General features: G+C 31.4%; 1 protein-coding gene across 9 annotated transcripts in view; it reads left to right on the forward strand.

Moving 5' to 3' along the window:
* The window catches only part of per (period circadian regulator), an 86,211-nt gene that overhangs the window by 44,140 nt on the left and 29,387 nt on the right, over positions 1-12,684 (forward strand). For all 9 annotated transcript variants that reach the window (XM_085817706.1, XM_085817707.1, XM_085817699.1 and 6 more), the window contains 3 exons: positions 417-1,082; positions 6,921-7,270; positions 10,681-10,857. In XM_085817706.1, the coding sequence (XP_085673832.1) occupies positions 417-1,082; positions 6,921-7,270; positions 10,681-10,857 (1,193 nt within the window). The remainder of the gene's footprint in view (positions 1-416; positions 1,083-6,920; positions 7,271-10,680; positions 10,858-12,684) is intronic.

Consider the following 12,684-nt stretch of genomic DNA (forward strand, 5'->3'; position numbering starts at 1 on the left):
GAGATTTGATTACAGTAGAGAGCTTCTTCATGTATAAAATTATTTAATGTGTTAAGTCAATTCCTATTGTGTAGATCAGTTACTTTTCCTCTGAAGGTATGAAGCATTTTCTGTCAAGAGAATGCAATTGCTCTCCTAAAAAGTGAAATATAATTACTTTGGAACTATTTAACCTAGCAGTTATTATTGCAGGTTATTAATAGCAAATGAGAAGAACAAGGAAAGCATTTTGAAATACTTCATAAGAATTTCACTGAGCCTTTTATTTGGTGCTGATAAATTGATAAATATAAACTAAATACTAATCTGTTGCTATTTTAAATAGCATTTCGTATGTCATTTGATATTGTTATAGTGTGTAGTTTATTATTACTTCTGATTTATTGCTGTTGCAGACTGTATTTTTTATTTTTCAGGTAAAGTAACTAAATCTCAGCAATCACCACCAACAAGCTATGAGAATAAAATTCAGGAATCCGGTAGCAATTCATCAAAGTGCAATATGTCGTCATTTACTACTGGTGATTCAGGATATGGTAAAAGCTTGGAGAAAGATGGCATTAATGATCCGTGTACAAGTCAAGCCAGCTTTTGTAATCAGACATGGAAAAAAAATTCAAGTGATTCCATTGGTAACAACATGGAAAATTTTTCTACATGTTTAGCTCTCACTGAAGAAACTCTCTCTGTGCACAACAGAATGCAGCATAAACATCTTAAGCAGCATCAACGCAAGAATAAAGTTACTTTAGGTGTTAGCACAGTTTATCTCAGCAATCACCACCAACAAAAAAATCCTTTGAAAGACAGTAATTGGTTTCAACAAAAGGAGTCTGGTCATGTAAAGCATAAAAAGAGTTCTCATTCTCATAATTTAACTGCATCGACACCAACACAAACAGATTTAGTAAAAGTGACTCCTGCTTCCCAGTCTGTATTTAGATGCCAAGCATCCGTGCCTTCCAGTGTTTCTGATTCGCATGCTAATTCCATGTGTACACCTAATATTTCCCATCCATGCATATTCCCTCCAAATAATTGTACGGGGTCACCAGCTACTCCAACACCATTCTTTATACCAGGTAATGTAACATTTAGATTTTGAATTTTTTGTCTGTCTCTTTCATTTATATATAAATGTTTGGTAACCATTAGAACATATGGTTCCTAGTAAAAATTAATATTCAGTAAAAATTTCATAATTTGTTGCGCTTGGAGCATTAGCAGTTGTATATGTCAAACTATATGTAATGTGATATAAACTATTTCTGAAATATTGTTTGACGTATTGTAAGAATAAAAAACTTTGCGCAAAACTGGAAGTTACAGTAGTCATGTAATGCAACAGAAATGGTTGCATTACATGACTACTGTAATGACATGGTTTGTAAATGTTATTTGCTGTTATAAGAATGAATAGTTTTATGCAAACCTGCAAGTTCAGTAATTTTACAAATGTGTTTAATGGTTGAAAGTATACTAGAAAATAAATTGCAGATTATGCAGAATTTAACATTCTTAACCTATAGAGTGATCAGCGAATAAGCCCTGATTTCAAAATTAAATATCTCTATAACAAAGATCAATAGAATTATGCAGTAAACTGTATGTTCATTAGCAAAACTGTAAAAATGGTGTACAAAAGTTTAGAAAATTTAGTTACGAAAATTGTTAACAGATGACGCTCTGCGCTGATCACTCTTTTCCTGAAACGATTAAAAAAAAACAAAACAAAATAAAGTGAAGCAGCCTTTGCAATCAAAATACAATTTTTTCAAAATGGTCACCGTTCGAAACAATGAGGTGGCGCAAACGAACGATGAGGTGGCGAACAATGAAATTAAACATCACGTCTTGCAATGTCTCAAAGGAAATGGAATCACATGCAACACCAATCAACGATTCAAGCTCATCTAGAGTAGCAGAATTGTTTCGATAAGACAGTGTCTTTTAATGCGCCCCACAGAAAAAAGTCACAAGGACTCAGATCAGGAGAATATGGAGGCCAAGCTATTCCTGTGTCTGTAAATTGCAGATAATCTAACGCAATTACTCTATTCCCAAAGTATTCATGAGGAAAGCAAAAATCTTTATCTGTTCGATGTGGTTGAGCCCCATCTTGCATGAACCAGTCGATCCTCCAACGCTAGTTGAGTGCTGACAAATTGTTCCAAAATTGTAACGTAACGTTCAGTAGTTATCGTTTCTCGTACGAAAAAGGGTCCGATAATGCCTCTGGCGCATACTGCATCCCATGCAGTAACTTTAGACGAATGCAGTGCCTTTTCTTCACACGAATGAGGATTTTTGGAACCCCCAAAATCTCCAGTTTTTTTTAATTAACGATTCCATTCAAATGAAAATGTGCCTCATCTGTGAACCAGATGCAGCTCACATGAAATCTGTCTTTGTCGACCATTGTTAGAATCTGATTTGCAAAGTCAACTCTTTGTTGCACAGCTTTCATGGGTATGGCCTGATGACTTTGGATTTTGTATGGAAACCGCTGTAGGCTATTTTTTAATATTTTTTATGTGCTCGTGTACTTCAAACCTGTCTTTGATGCAATCCATCGGATGCTTTTCCTAGAATTTTATTGAACAATTCCAGAAACTTTGGCTGCATTTTCAGGAGTGACTACAGTTTGCCTAGTCCCAACATTTCTCTTTCAATCATCAGCCATGCTGCGAGTCCATTCGAATTTCGTGAAGAGCATGCGAATGGGTTTCGCATTGGGTTCTACTGGAACATTGAATCGGTTTTGAAAACTGCGACGTGTTGCTTTAGGACTGTGTTCTAATCGGTGAAATTCCAGAACTAAAAAAAAAACATGTTGTTCAATGGAATACATTATTTCACTTTCTATGCTAGCCTTTTTTTACTAGCCAACAGTCGTACTGATCACTTTAGAATTCTAAGCCCATTTTTAAAGGCTATTGATAGGTCATTGCATTTAAAGTGCCATCTGTTAACAACTTTCGTAACTAAATTTTCTAAACTTTTGTATACCATTTTTACAGTTTTGCTTATAAACGTACAGTTTACCGCATAATTCTATCGATCTTTGTTGTAGAGATATTTAATTTTGAAATCGAGGCTTATTCGCTGATCACCCTGTATTTATGTTTTGGATTCATATCATTGTATTGCTAATTCAGCTCCCTTAAACATAATTCAACTGTCTGCTAGTAGTCAGCTTTTATCTGCTAAAAGAAAGGGGGGAAAATGATTAATGGATTGTACAAAGGAACTCTTTGAATGGAGTTCAGCATTCTACAGTGTTTGATCATAGAGTAGCATTCTCCCTCATTTTACAGTTTATGCATATCTGCTAGTAATAGCAGCAATAAAAATGTAGTCTATATTGAACTGGTCTTAACTCTTTGATAGTGATGTCAGAATTTAATGCATTTGCTTAGAGTACCTGCATTTACATTTCTAACTCGTTGGTTTCCTAAGTTGAATCAGAAGATGTGCTTGGTGGAAGGTATGTTGTAGAAGAATCAGATGCATATGTATCATACTACTACAGTTTATCGAACAGAAGCATTACATTTAGTGCTATTAAGAAATCCAAACTTTAAAAAGTAGTTTTTATATCTGTTAATTCTGTAAATTTTCATTGATTTCGAGACGAAAGGCACTGGTACGTAGCTGAGTGTTTCCGAATGTTAGTGAATAACACGCTCTGAGACAGTATGCGTGTGGGGATTATTTTTTGTACTGAGCCATTAAATGCCAAAATATCAGACTTTTATTGCTCTGCATGTATGGTTTGATTTATTTGATTATAGCAGAGCACTCGAGGGCTACCTGCCTAAAAGGAGGGATGCTTTTGTGGAGGACTTTAAGGAAAACCGACTCGCATACACATAACACATGAGGGAAATCACAAATTTTCATGCAAGCAGCCCATTCATGGAATTCGGGCCTCAGACCAAACTACCATTGTTCAGCCACATTACTGCTCATCTGCCTTGCTCTGCTTGCAAAAAAAAAAAAAAAAAAAAAAAAAAAAAACTAACCTAATATGTAAATTATAAACTGAAATTTATGGATGTAAACTTTACTATATATTGTAGATTTTGAATAGTCTAAATAATGTGGTATTTGTACATTAAATTCACTGCAATAAATGTGTGTGTGTATATATAATATGGTAAATAGCCATCTTTTGGTCTCTAATTTTTAATTGTAGTGTATTTAATAAATGCTGCCATCGATGGTCTTTAGTTTTTAATTCTGTGTAATTCTTGTAGTGTATTTAATAAATGCTGCCATCGATGGTCTTTAATTTTTAATTCTGTATAATTCTTGTTATGTATAATTGCTAATGATGCATTTTGTATATTTAAATTGAGATATTTTTCATTGTAATTCATTTCTGGAAAAGTGTGCAGTGATTCTGAAGTTAATAAATGTTTTCAGAATTTAATAAATTTGCAATGTGTAATAATGCAGTTAGTGGAGAAATTATATGAAATTATTAGTTTCTGTTAAGAAATTTTGTTGTGTAATTTTTTTAAATTGTAATTATGTGAGATGGTTGTATCTTTCGGAATCTTGAATGGCTCTACTTTTCAACCATCATTATCCAAATTTAGTATTAGGCTGACCTTTTGTTAAACTACAATATTCGTAACTTAGAAGACACAGCAACTATCCAGTATGCATTGTCAGCATGCTATGAAAGAGTTTTTAGTGTCTTGTCAACTAAATGGAGCAATGAACAAAATAAGTGTTTGGTTGAATTTGATTAAAAAAAAAGTTTTAATTTGAAAAGAAAAGAAAGAAAGGAGGTTCAGAGTTTGAAAAAATCGAAAATGATGCACATTTTCACATCTCCTACAAATCAGAACAAATATAGTTTTAAAAATTAAAAATTTGCTTTTATTTCTTAAAAGTTTCAAATATTTTATGAAGATTTTCTTCATTTTTGAATTAACATTTTTAAAATTAAATTCTAATAATGCATTTTTTGTATTTAATGTGTTGATATTACTGTAAAATAAGTAGAGCTGTTTTATGATTATTTTCCCAGTTTTAAGAAACTGTTCATTCACATGAACATTAATTTTAAAATTGTATTCCAATAATTTACAATAATAGCCAAAAAGTAATCAGTGTATATATATTTTGTACTGTCCTTTGTTATGACTTGACAAAGTTGGCATCATAGTAGTATCTGAAAAGATTTATAACTTAATTTATATGCTGTTGCATTCTGCATGTTTATTATTACCGTAGAATTCCAGAAATCCGCAAAGCGTAACACCAGAGGTTGTGCGGATTTTAGGATTTTGCAGATTTCAGGACAGAAAAGATAAAGCATAGTATTCAGAATAAAAGTGCAAAATGAATAAGCCGTATTAGATACATTTAATTAAATTATTATGTACATTGCCATAATTTATTATATGCATTAAATTATTATTATATATATAAATTGATTATATTATTTATTGTATTATTATATGTACACAGCATCAAGGTTTGCGATTTCGCCTCATGCAAAGATTTTCGGTTTCGGATTCCGGTATTAGAATCACTGTTACTGTAAAATTTCAACAGCTTTTCTTTATTTCTCCATATATAATACACAATCGTGTCGCAATTCCATACCATTCTGCTATAAATCGAGGAGTAGCACCTGCTTTCATCTCTTGCAGAATTTGCACTTATTTGCAGAATTTGCACTAGCGTTACCGTCAATGCAACGTGTTTACGTTTTTCAACGTTGCTAGCAGTAAAATCACAAGTGTGTTTCTTATTTGTCATTATATTAAAAGGGGCTGAAATTTAAACTATTCTTTATCCACAAAATATCCGGATAAAAAAAGGCAGCACTAAACAATCTCGTGAAATGAAATAACAAAGCTCAGAAAATACAACAACGTGAATCGTGAACTTGAACAAAGAGTTGAATGAATCGTCTGCTTTTTTACCTCAATGCAGATTAGAGGGAAAAAACTTATCTTATTTATCTTATTTTTTAAACTTTTTATGTCAATAATTTGGTATTTCCATTTTAACTCATTATTATTCGGTAAATATGACGTCATTTATTCGGTAAGTATTTTTTTTTCTTCGATATTTCGTACTCAATGTTGCAGTTTCCGGAACCGATAAACTGAATGTTTATATTCTGAGAGGCAACACATTTCAAGGTCGGCGGATTTTTGATATTTGAGTGTATTATTATTGCTCCTGATTTCAAAGTATACTTGATAAGTTTCATATAAGTTATTTGTTTTTTTATCTATTAATGGATACCGAGTAATAAATTTTATTGTGCAATTTTTATTTGTTCTGTGATTTTAATGCTTCTGATGGATAAATTGCTATTTTTTATTTTTCTCTTCATAAATTTAGTTTAAACTTCAATACCTGTTTTCTCTTTTTATCTACTTTTTTTTCCTTTTTTGGGGAGGAGGGGAAGGGCTTTTAAGTAAGTAGATTAAATGGTAAAAAATTTATAATTGAAGATATATTTTAAGTAACTGCTTTATTTATTACTGTTAAATACATTAAATATATCCAGTTAGATGCTTTTAAAAGAACTTTAAAATATGCATGCTGTAAGGGAGTTATAATACATTATTCATCTAGATTATGAATTGGAAATATTTTGAATAACCACCATCATTCATATAGAAGTTAATTCATACTATTGTAAAGCAATTGCAAATAATGTCCTGTAGTTAATGTAATGTAAATGTAATCGTTCAGAGGTATTTTTACCTTTAGAAATGTAAAACTGTTCTAATCTCTATTTTTTCATGTATCTTCACATTTTAGAGTATTTGCTTTTAGGTGTGTTGTGAATATAAATATTGAAGATTTAGTTATGTTGTTGGATTAATTATTTTTATTGAAGAAAATACTTTAATTTTTTTTTTTTTTTTTATTTCATATTTCAGTTGTTTATATGGGGAGTATGCCTTATTATCCTCCTTTATCTGCTGTACACCCTCAAACTGGAGGTTCTTTCTGGCCGTGTTCACCGTCACCACCCAATGAAATATATACTGGGGGTTTTCCATTTCCTATTGTGCCACCTTCATGTTCTTTAAATTCAAGTGCAATGACACCTCCATGCTCTGTACATTCAAGTACAGTATTTCCTGCTGGATTTCCTTATCCTGCAAATGCAAACTGCAATGCATTGTCTGGAAATCCATATGGAGTTCGTTCATCTGGAGTCACTACAACTACACTTCTTACTACAACTACAACTACTGTTGCTTCTGGAACATTGCACACATTTAAGGTACTTTCAGATATTAAAATACATTTTCATGCTTTAAAGAAAGAAAAAGTTAAAAAAACTATATTAATATTTTTATAAAATTTTTATGTATAAGTCTCAGAAGGGCCAATTTATTGTAGTGAAATTTATATTGAATAAAATTTATAATTTATTACTGCTCCTTTGGCCAGTTTTTCTCATTATGGCTGTGTCATTTTATGTTCGCTTATTTACTGTTAAAATTTAGACTCTGAATATTTCTTATCTATACTAAGTGTGGAACTGGGTAAAAATATATTTACGGGTGCCCTTTGGCACTAATTGTCAATTTTTGGCGGTACATGGATATTTGCTATTTTGGCTTTGTGTAGCAGTGATTTTGGGCAGTTGTTATTTTCGCTTTGTGTAGCGGTGATTATGGACACTTGTTATTTTGCCTTTGTGTAGCGGTGATTTTTGATGTAACTCAAACAATTGCACAAACTAGGCATTACGCACTCTGTTGACTTTTCCCATGTACACATGGATCTATATTCATTTAAAAAGTCAAAGAGCAGCCAGCAAAAAATATATAAGCTCAATAAACTGCATTTTAAATCAAACAATGAAATAACATACGAAAGGAAATTCATCTTATCACTACATAAAGGAAATACTTTATTTACAGATTTCCCTATCTTTAATCAAACAAAATTCCTTAACAGCATCCAAAAACGTTCTAAAATTATCTGAACTAGAATCTGTATACCAGCGTCACCACATAAGTTCACAAAAATAAGAGTCAGAAATATCCTCTGTAGTGCAGGTATCCTTTGATGCTCAACCATACGCATTTTCCTTCCTACAAAAAGGACACTTGTAATGACAACTAAACAAACCTTCATCTACACACCAGCCAATAAATGCTTTCTTCCCTTTTGTTTGAAATCGTACAGAAACTTCAAATTGATATTGCAGTATTCAGCCATTATACCGTGTAAACCACAAAATAACAACGTACCAAAATCCGTCCCATCATTCAAATTCATTGTAATCACATAACCATAATAGAGTTTCCACAGCAATTGATTTCTCAAGTTACCATACATGAAACAACAGCTTGCAGATAAATGAAACAACTTAGCGATAATTCAAGGGGCACCCTTCAATCTACTCTTAACCTGGAACTGTGAAAACAAGTTACATATATTATTCATGTTGATGTCCCTGAATATTTAAAATTTATTATGTTTGTATACATGCAGAGATATGTATATGTATATATGTTTAATTTAAAATTTTACATTAGAGTATTCTTTTCCAATGAGGTATACCTTCGGATTAGGCGTACAGCATTGGTTAAATATTTTCCAGAAGCATTATGTGCAGTTCAAAAATGAACATTTTTATTTAAAACATTTTGAACACTTAATAAACTTTTGAATTTTCTTAATTAAAATGCTGTGAAAATATCTTTTTGACCAATGTCTTTTAACATATCTCCTGATATTTTAATATTCAGTTATTTAATTCCATTGCTGTTTTGAAAGATATTTTTTCCTCTCATTTAATGTTGTTATTTGGTTAATGTTATCAGAATAGCTATCGATAAATGTGATCACATAAAGATGTGCTTCTATATTATATTTATTGATGAGTCATAATTTAACATTAAGCAAATTAATGAATGTTACTTCATACTGAAAAATACTTGTGATTATATTAGACCTGTATTTTACATAAAATTCATAGTCAGCATTGAGCAGCATAGAGTAGAATTAATTTTACTGGCATAGGCCTGCCTCTGTGAAGTTTTAGAATGTGAAGTATTCTTTACTTTGAAATGTTCTGAAATTTTGTTGTAGCAGACTTGTATACAGCTTTGTATTGCATGAAATGATCTCCATTTTTAAATGCTTAGTTGGATATTTGGTTTTAGCTAATGCAGTTGCTGGATTTGTTATCAGTTTTAATATCTATATGCAGGGGGATATACACTCTGCATATTAGTACAGTGGTGATAAACTTTCTGTAGAGATAGAGTACACTTAGATGATGGGAAATCATATAGGAATGTATGGTTGGAAAAGCTTTTCTAGTGCAGTAGTGATGACTTAATAGTCAAGAAAGGACAAGAACAGAGTGAGAAGACATGTTTATTATTTTAAGACGTGCTTATTAAGTACATCAAGAGCAAACAACATAAAGAGACGATCATTATCAAAGAAGGTGTTCGGAATTACGACTGAGACCGTAATGCAGGAACCGTGTGTTGTGCGTGCATCTTCCATGCAATCTTCCATTCGTGATGCAGATCTTTCGTGTGGCAGAGGAGTGAGGGTCCATCATGATCCGGGGTAATTTCAAACACCTTCTTTAATGACGATCATTGTTTTTGTTCTTATTCGTAGGTTTCTGCTGTACTAAACATAATAAAACATGTTTTGTTTCACTATTTGTGTTCTTCCTTTTTTACGTTTTTGACCATGCATTGCTATGTGATTTCCCATCGTCTAGGCATACTCTATCTCTCCTGAAAGTTTGTCACTAATGTACTGGTGCACCCTGTATACGAAGTATTTATTATTGTTGACAGCAGTTAGCACATCAGGTGATATGATAGTAATTTTTTAATGCATGTAATCGCAGAAGTTAAATTAGTTTGAGGATTAAGCTGACATTTCTCAGTATATTAACTCCTTGAATTTATTTATTAATTGAAATCAAAGCTAACTATTTCCGTTATTTTCTGTTTGCCAGTGCAAGTTGTGTATCGTTGAATGACTTCCACTTTTGATTTAAAGAAGACATATTCAAACCCATGTATAATGTTAATATGGAAAGGGAAAGGAACCTAATTTTGGGAAAATACTGCCGAGTCATTGGTATAAAGGATGTATCTTGATTGAGTGTTTCTGTCCTTATGCTTACCAGCACTTTGAATGCTTTTTTTCAATTAAAAACACATATAGCTGATATATTAGTTTATTTGAGTAGAGAAATTTCTAAATCATGATGCACAAAATGAATTAAGAAGCATAAAGGGGAGCCGTTAGATTCAGCTATAGTTGAGAACAGTTTAAAAAGACAGAAAGTAGTTATTCCATAGTTAAATAAAAAGAAAAAATGATGTATTTAATGTGCATATGAATATTTACCTTATGTAACTTTTAGCATTTTGGGTTGAAATTGTGCAAAATAAATGTTGGTTATATTAAAGACAATTACAGTAGGAATAATTCTATCATATTTTTATAATGTAAGGATTTATCTAAAGCATACATTCATCATCTTCCCTTAGATGCATTAGAATGTTACTATTCTCTTTAAAAAGTGTGACATTTTTATGAGTGGCATTGCTGTTACATAAACAGCTTTTTTTTTAGCAATTTAAAAATCAATTTGATTAAAATTGTAAAGTTTGCTATATGTTATTTATTTGATTCTGGTAGAATACAGTGGCGTGTTCTGTTGAACCAACAACAGAAAAGCAGGTGCCCAAGTTGAAAGATGTGATGAGCAGCAAAAAATTTGTAAAAACTGAAGTAACAGAGTCTGACATGCAGATAGATGATACGCAGTCTTCATTTACTCAGAGTTCTTCATTCCAGTCTGCTGAAAAAGATGAGGTGAGTTCTAAAGGAAATTAAGCAATGAGTAAGATAATGATAGTTATGCATTACCTAAAACTTTTTCGTCTTTTAATACTTGCATAAAATGCAAAAGTATGATTAGGTTAAGTCTGTAGACTTAAAGTAAAGTGTAAAATCTATAGAAAATAATTTAGAATATAAGTATGTATCTATGTATAGAAAATAATTTAGAATATAAGTATGTATCTGTGTATAGAAAATAATTTTTACTTGAGAACTATTATCTTTTTACTGGAAGTGTGTGTATTGTAGAGTGTAAGATGGATAATTCATAATTAAGTAATTCAGTATTTCATTTCAGATTAATAAACTGTGTAAAAATAATGTACAATAAATTAATCAGTAATAAAATATAATAAAAACTGAATGCATAAATATGCCTGTATCACCATTTGATATTGGTAGAATATCTGAAGTTGAAACTCTTGAAGCACTATTTGAACGATAGCAGCTATGTTCCTAAGAGTATTGTCAGCAAAATATGAGGAAATGTTTTCAATTTTGCTGTATTTTTATTCACATTAAAATTCAGGGTTCACCGAGGTGAACTTCTGATAAAAGTATAAAGCATGAATAAAAATGTCCTTAATTTTTGATGGGTAATTGCATTTTCCTTCAATATATATATTTGCAACAAATTTTTTGTGTGAGAATATTTTTTCTTTTATATTTAAGAATCTTTTCAAGCATGTCCCTCTTAAAGCTGAACTTCTGTTTTAAAGAGGCTTTGATGCTTTTCTGGTAAAACCACACTGCACATTTTCAGTGCCATATTGGTAAACTTTCACCATGTCTTTGGCTCTTTAGTAATGGACAATAGAGAATGATTAAGAATGGAAGTAAAGACCATTCCTTGATTTTCCCATAAAATTTTCTAAAAACCTAATGTCTTAGGTGCCAGTTGTCCAGATTTTTTATCACATCTCTCAGTCTCGTAGTAGCTCGTCAAAACTCCAAGTTTTTAATTTTTAGCCTAAGGTAAGGAAAGTGTTTCATTGGTATGACCTTAAAATAAAGCTTAAAAGAATTAAACTTAATTAAATTGTGCATATTCCATTCTATTCCATTTTAATATAATGCTGGATTTTCTAAAATTCAGCATTTCCAGATTTGTGAAATATTCACTTATTATCTTTCTCACATTATTTAGATAAAATATATCATTCAGAGATTACATAAAATGACAATTTTTAGTTCATGTAAATACTAGTTACCTATAGACACTTGTACAAAAACTGGAACAGGATTCATAGTGGTTCTTATAAGTGCTTATAAGTCCTTATATTTGAAAATAAAATATAAAGGCCCTTATAGATGCTTACTTTTTCTTTAAAGCCACCCTTTTTTAGTGCTTATTTTTTTTTTTTTTTGCTTTTAGTGCTCTTTTTTTTTTTATTATTATTTTTTTAATGAGCGCGCTCCCCCTTTCTCTGCATTAACATAACCTTTGGTGTGCACGAAGAGTACAGACAGGTGCCTGTCGTTCTATTGGTCAAAGAATTGCGAAAGCAGTAGAAAATTCCGTTACATTCGGCATTCTTTTCCTCCCACCCAAATACTACACACGTTTGAATTTCTATCAAGATCTTAATAATTTGCATTCTCGTTCTGCTTGGTCAGTTCATATTCATGTTTATTATGATCATTATGCTTATATTATGAGTATATGTATGAATGTTTATAACAACATAGTTGCAGTAACTGCTTAAGTATAGTAAACTTCCAAAAATGGTTGTGTTTTAACACAGATTAGCTTTCTAAGGAATAATATTCAGAATGGCTTAAATAAAGGGAAAATAATCG

This window comes from Stegodyphus dumicola, chromosome 5 (genome assembly GCF_044657685.1).
Source record: "Stegodyphus dumicola isolate Sdum_Otavi_A_Nest chromosome 5, ASM4465768v1".
Classification (NCBI taxonomy): Eukaryota; Metazoa; Arthropoda; class Arachnida; order Araneae; family Eresidae; genus Stegodyphus; species Stegodyphus dumicola.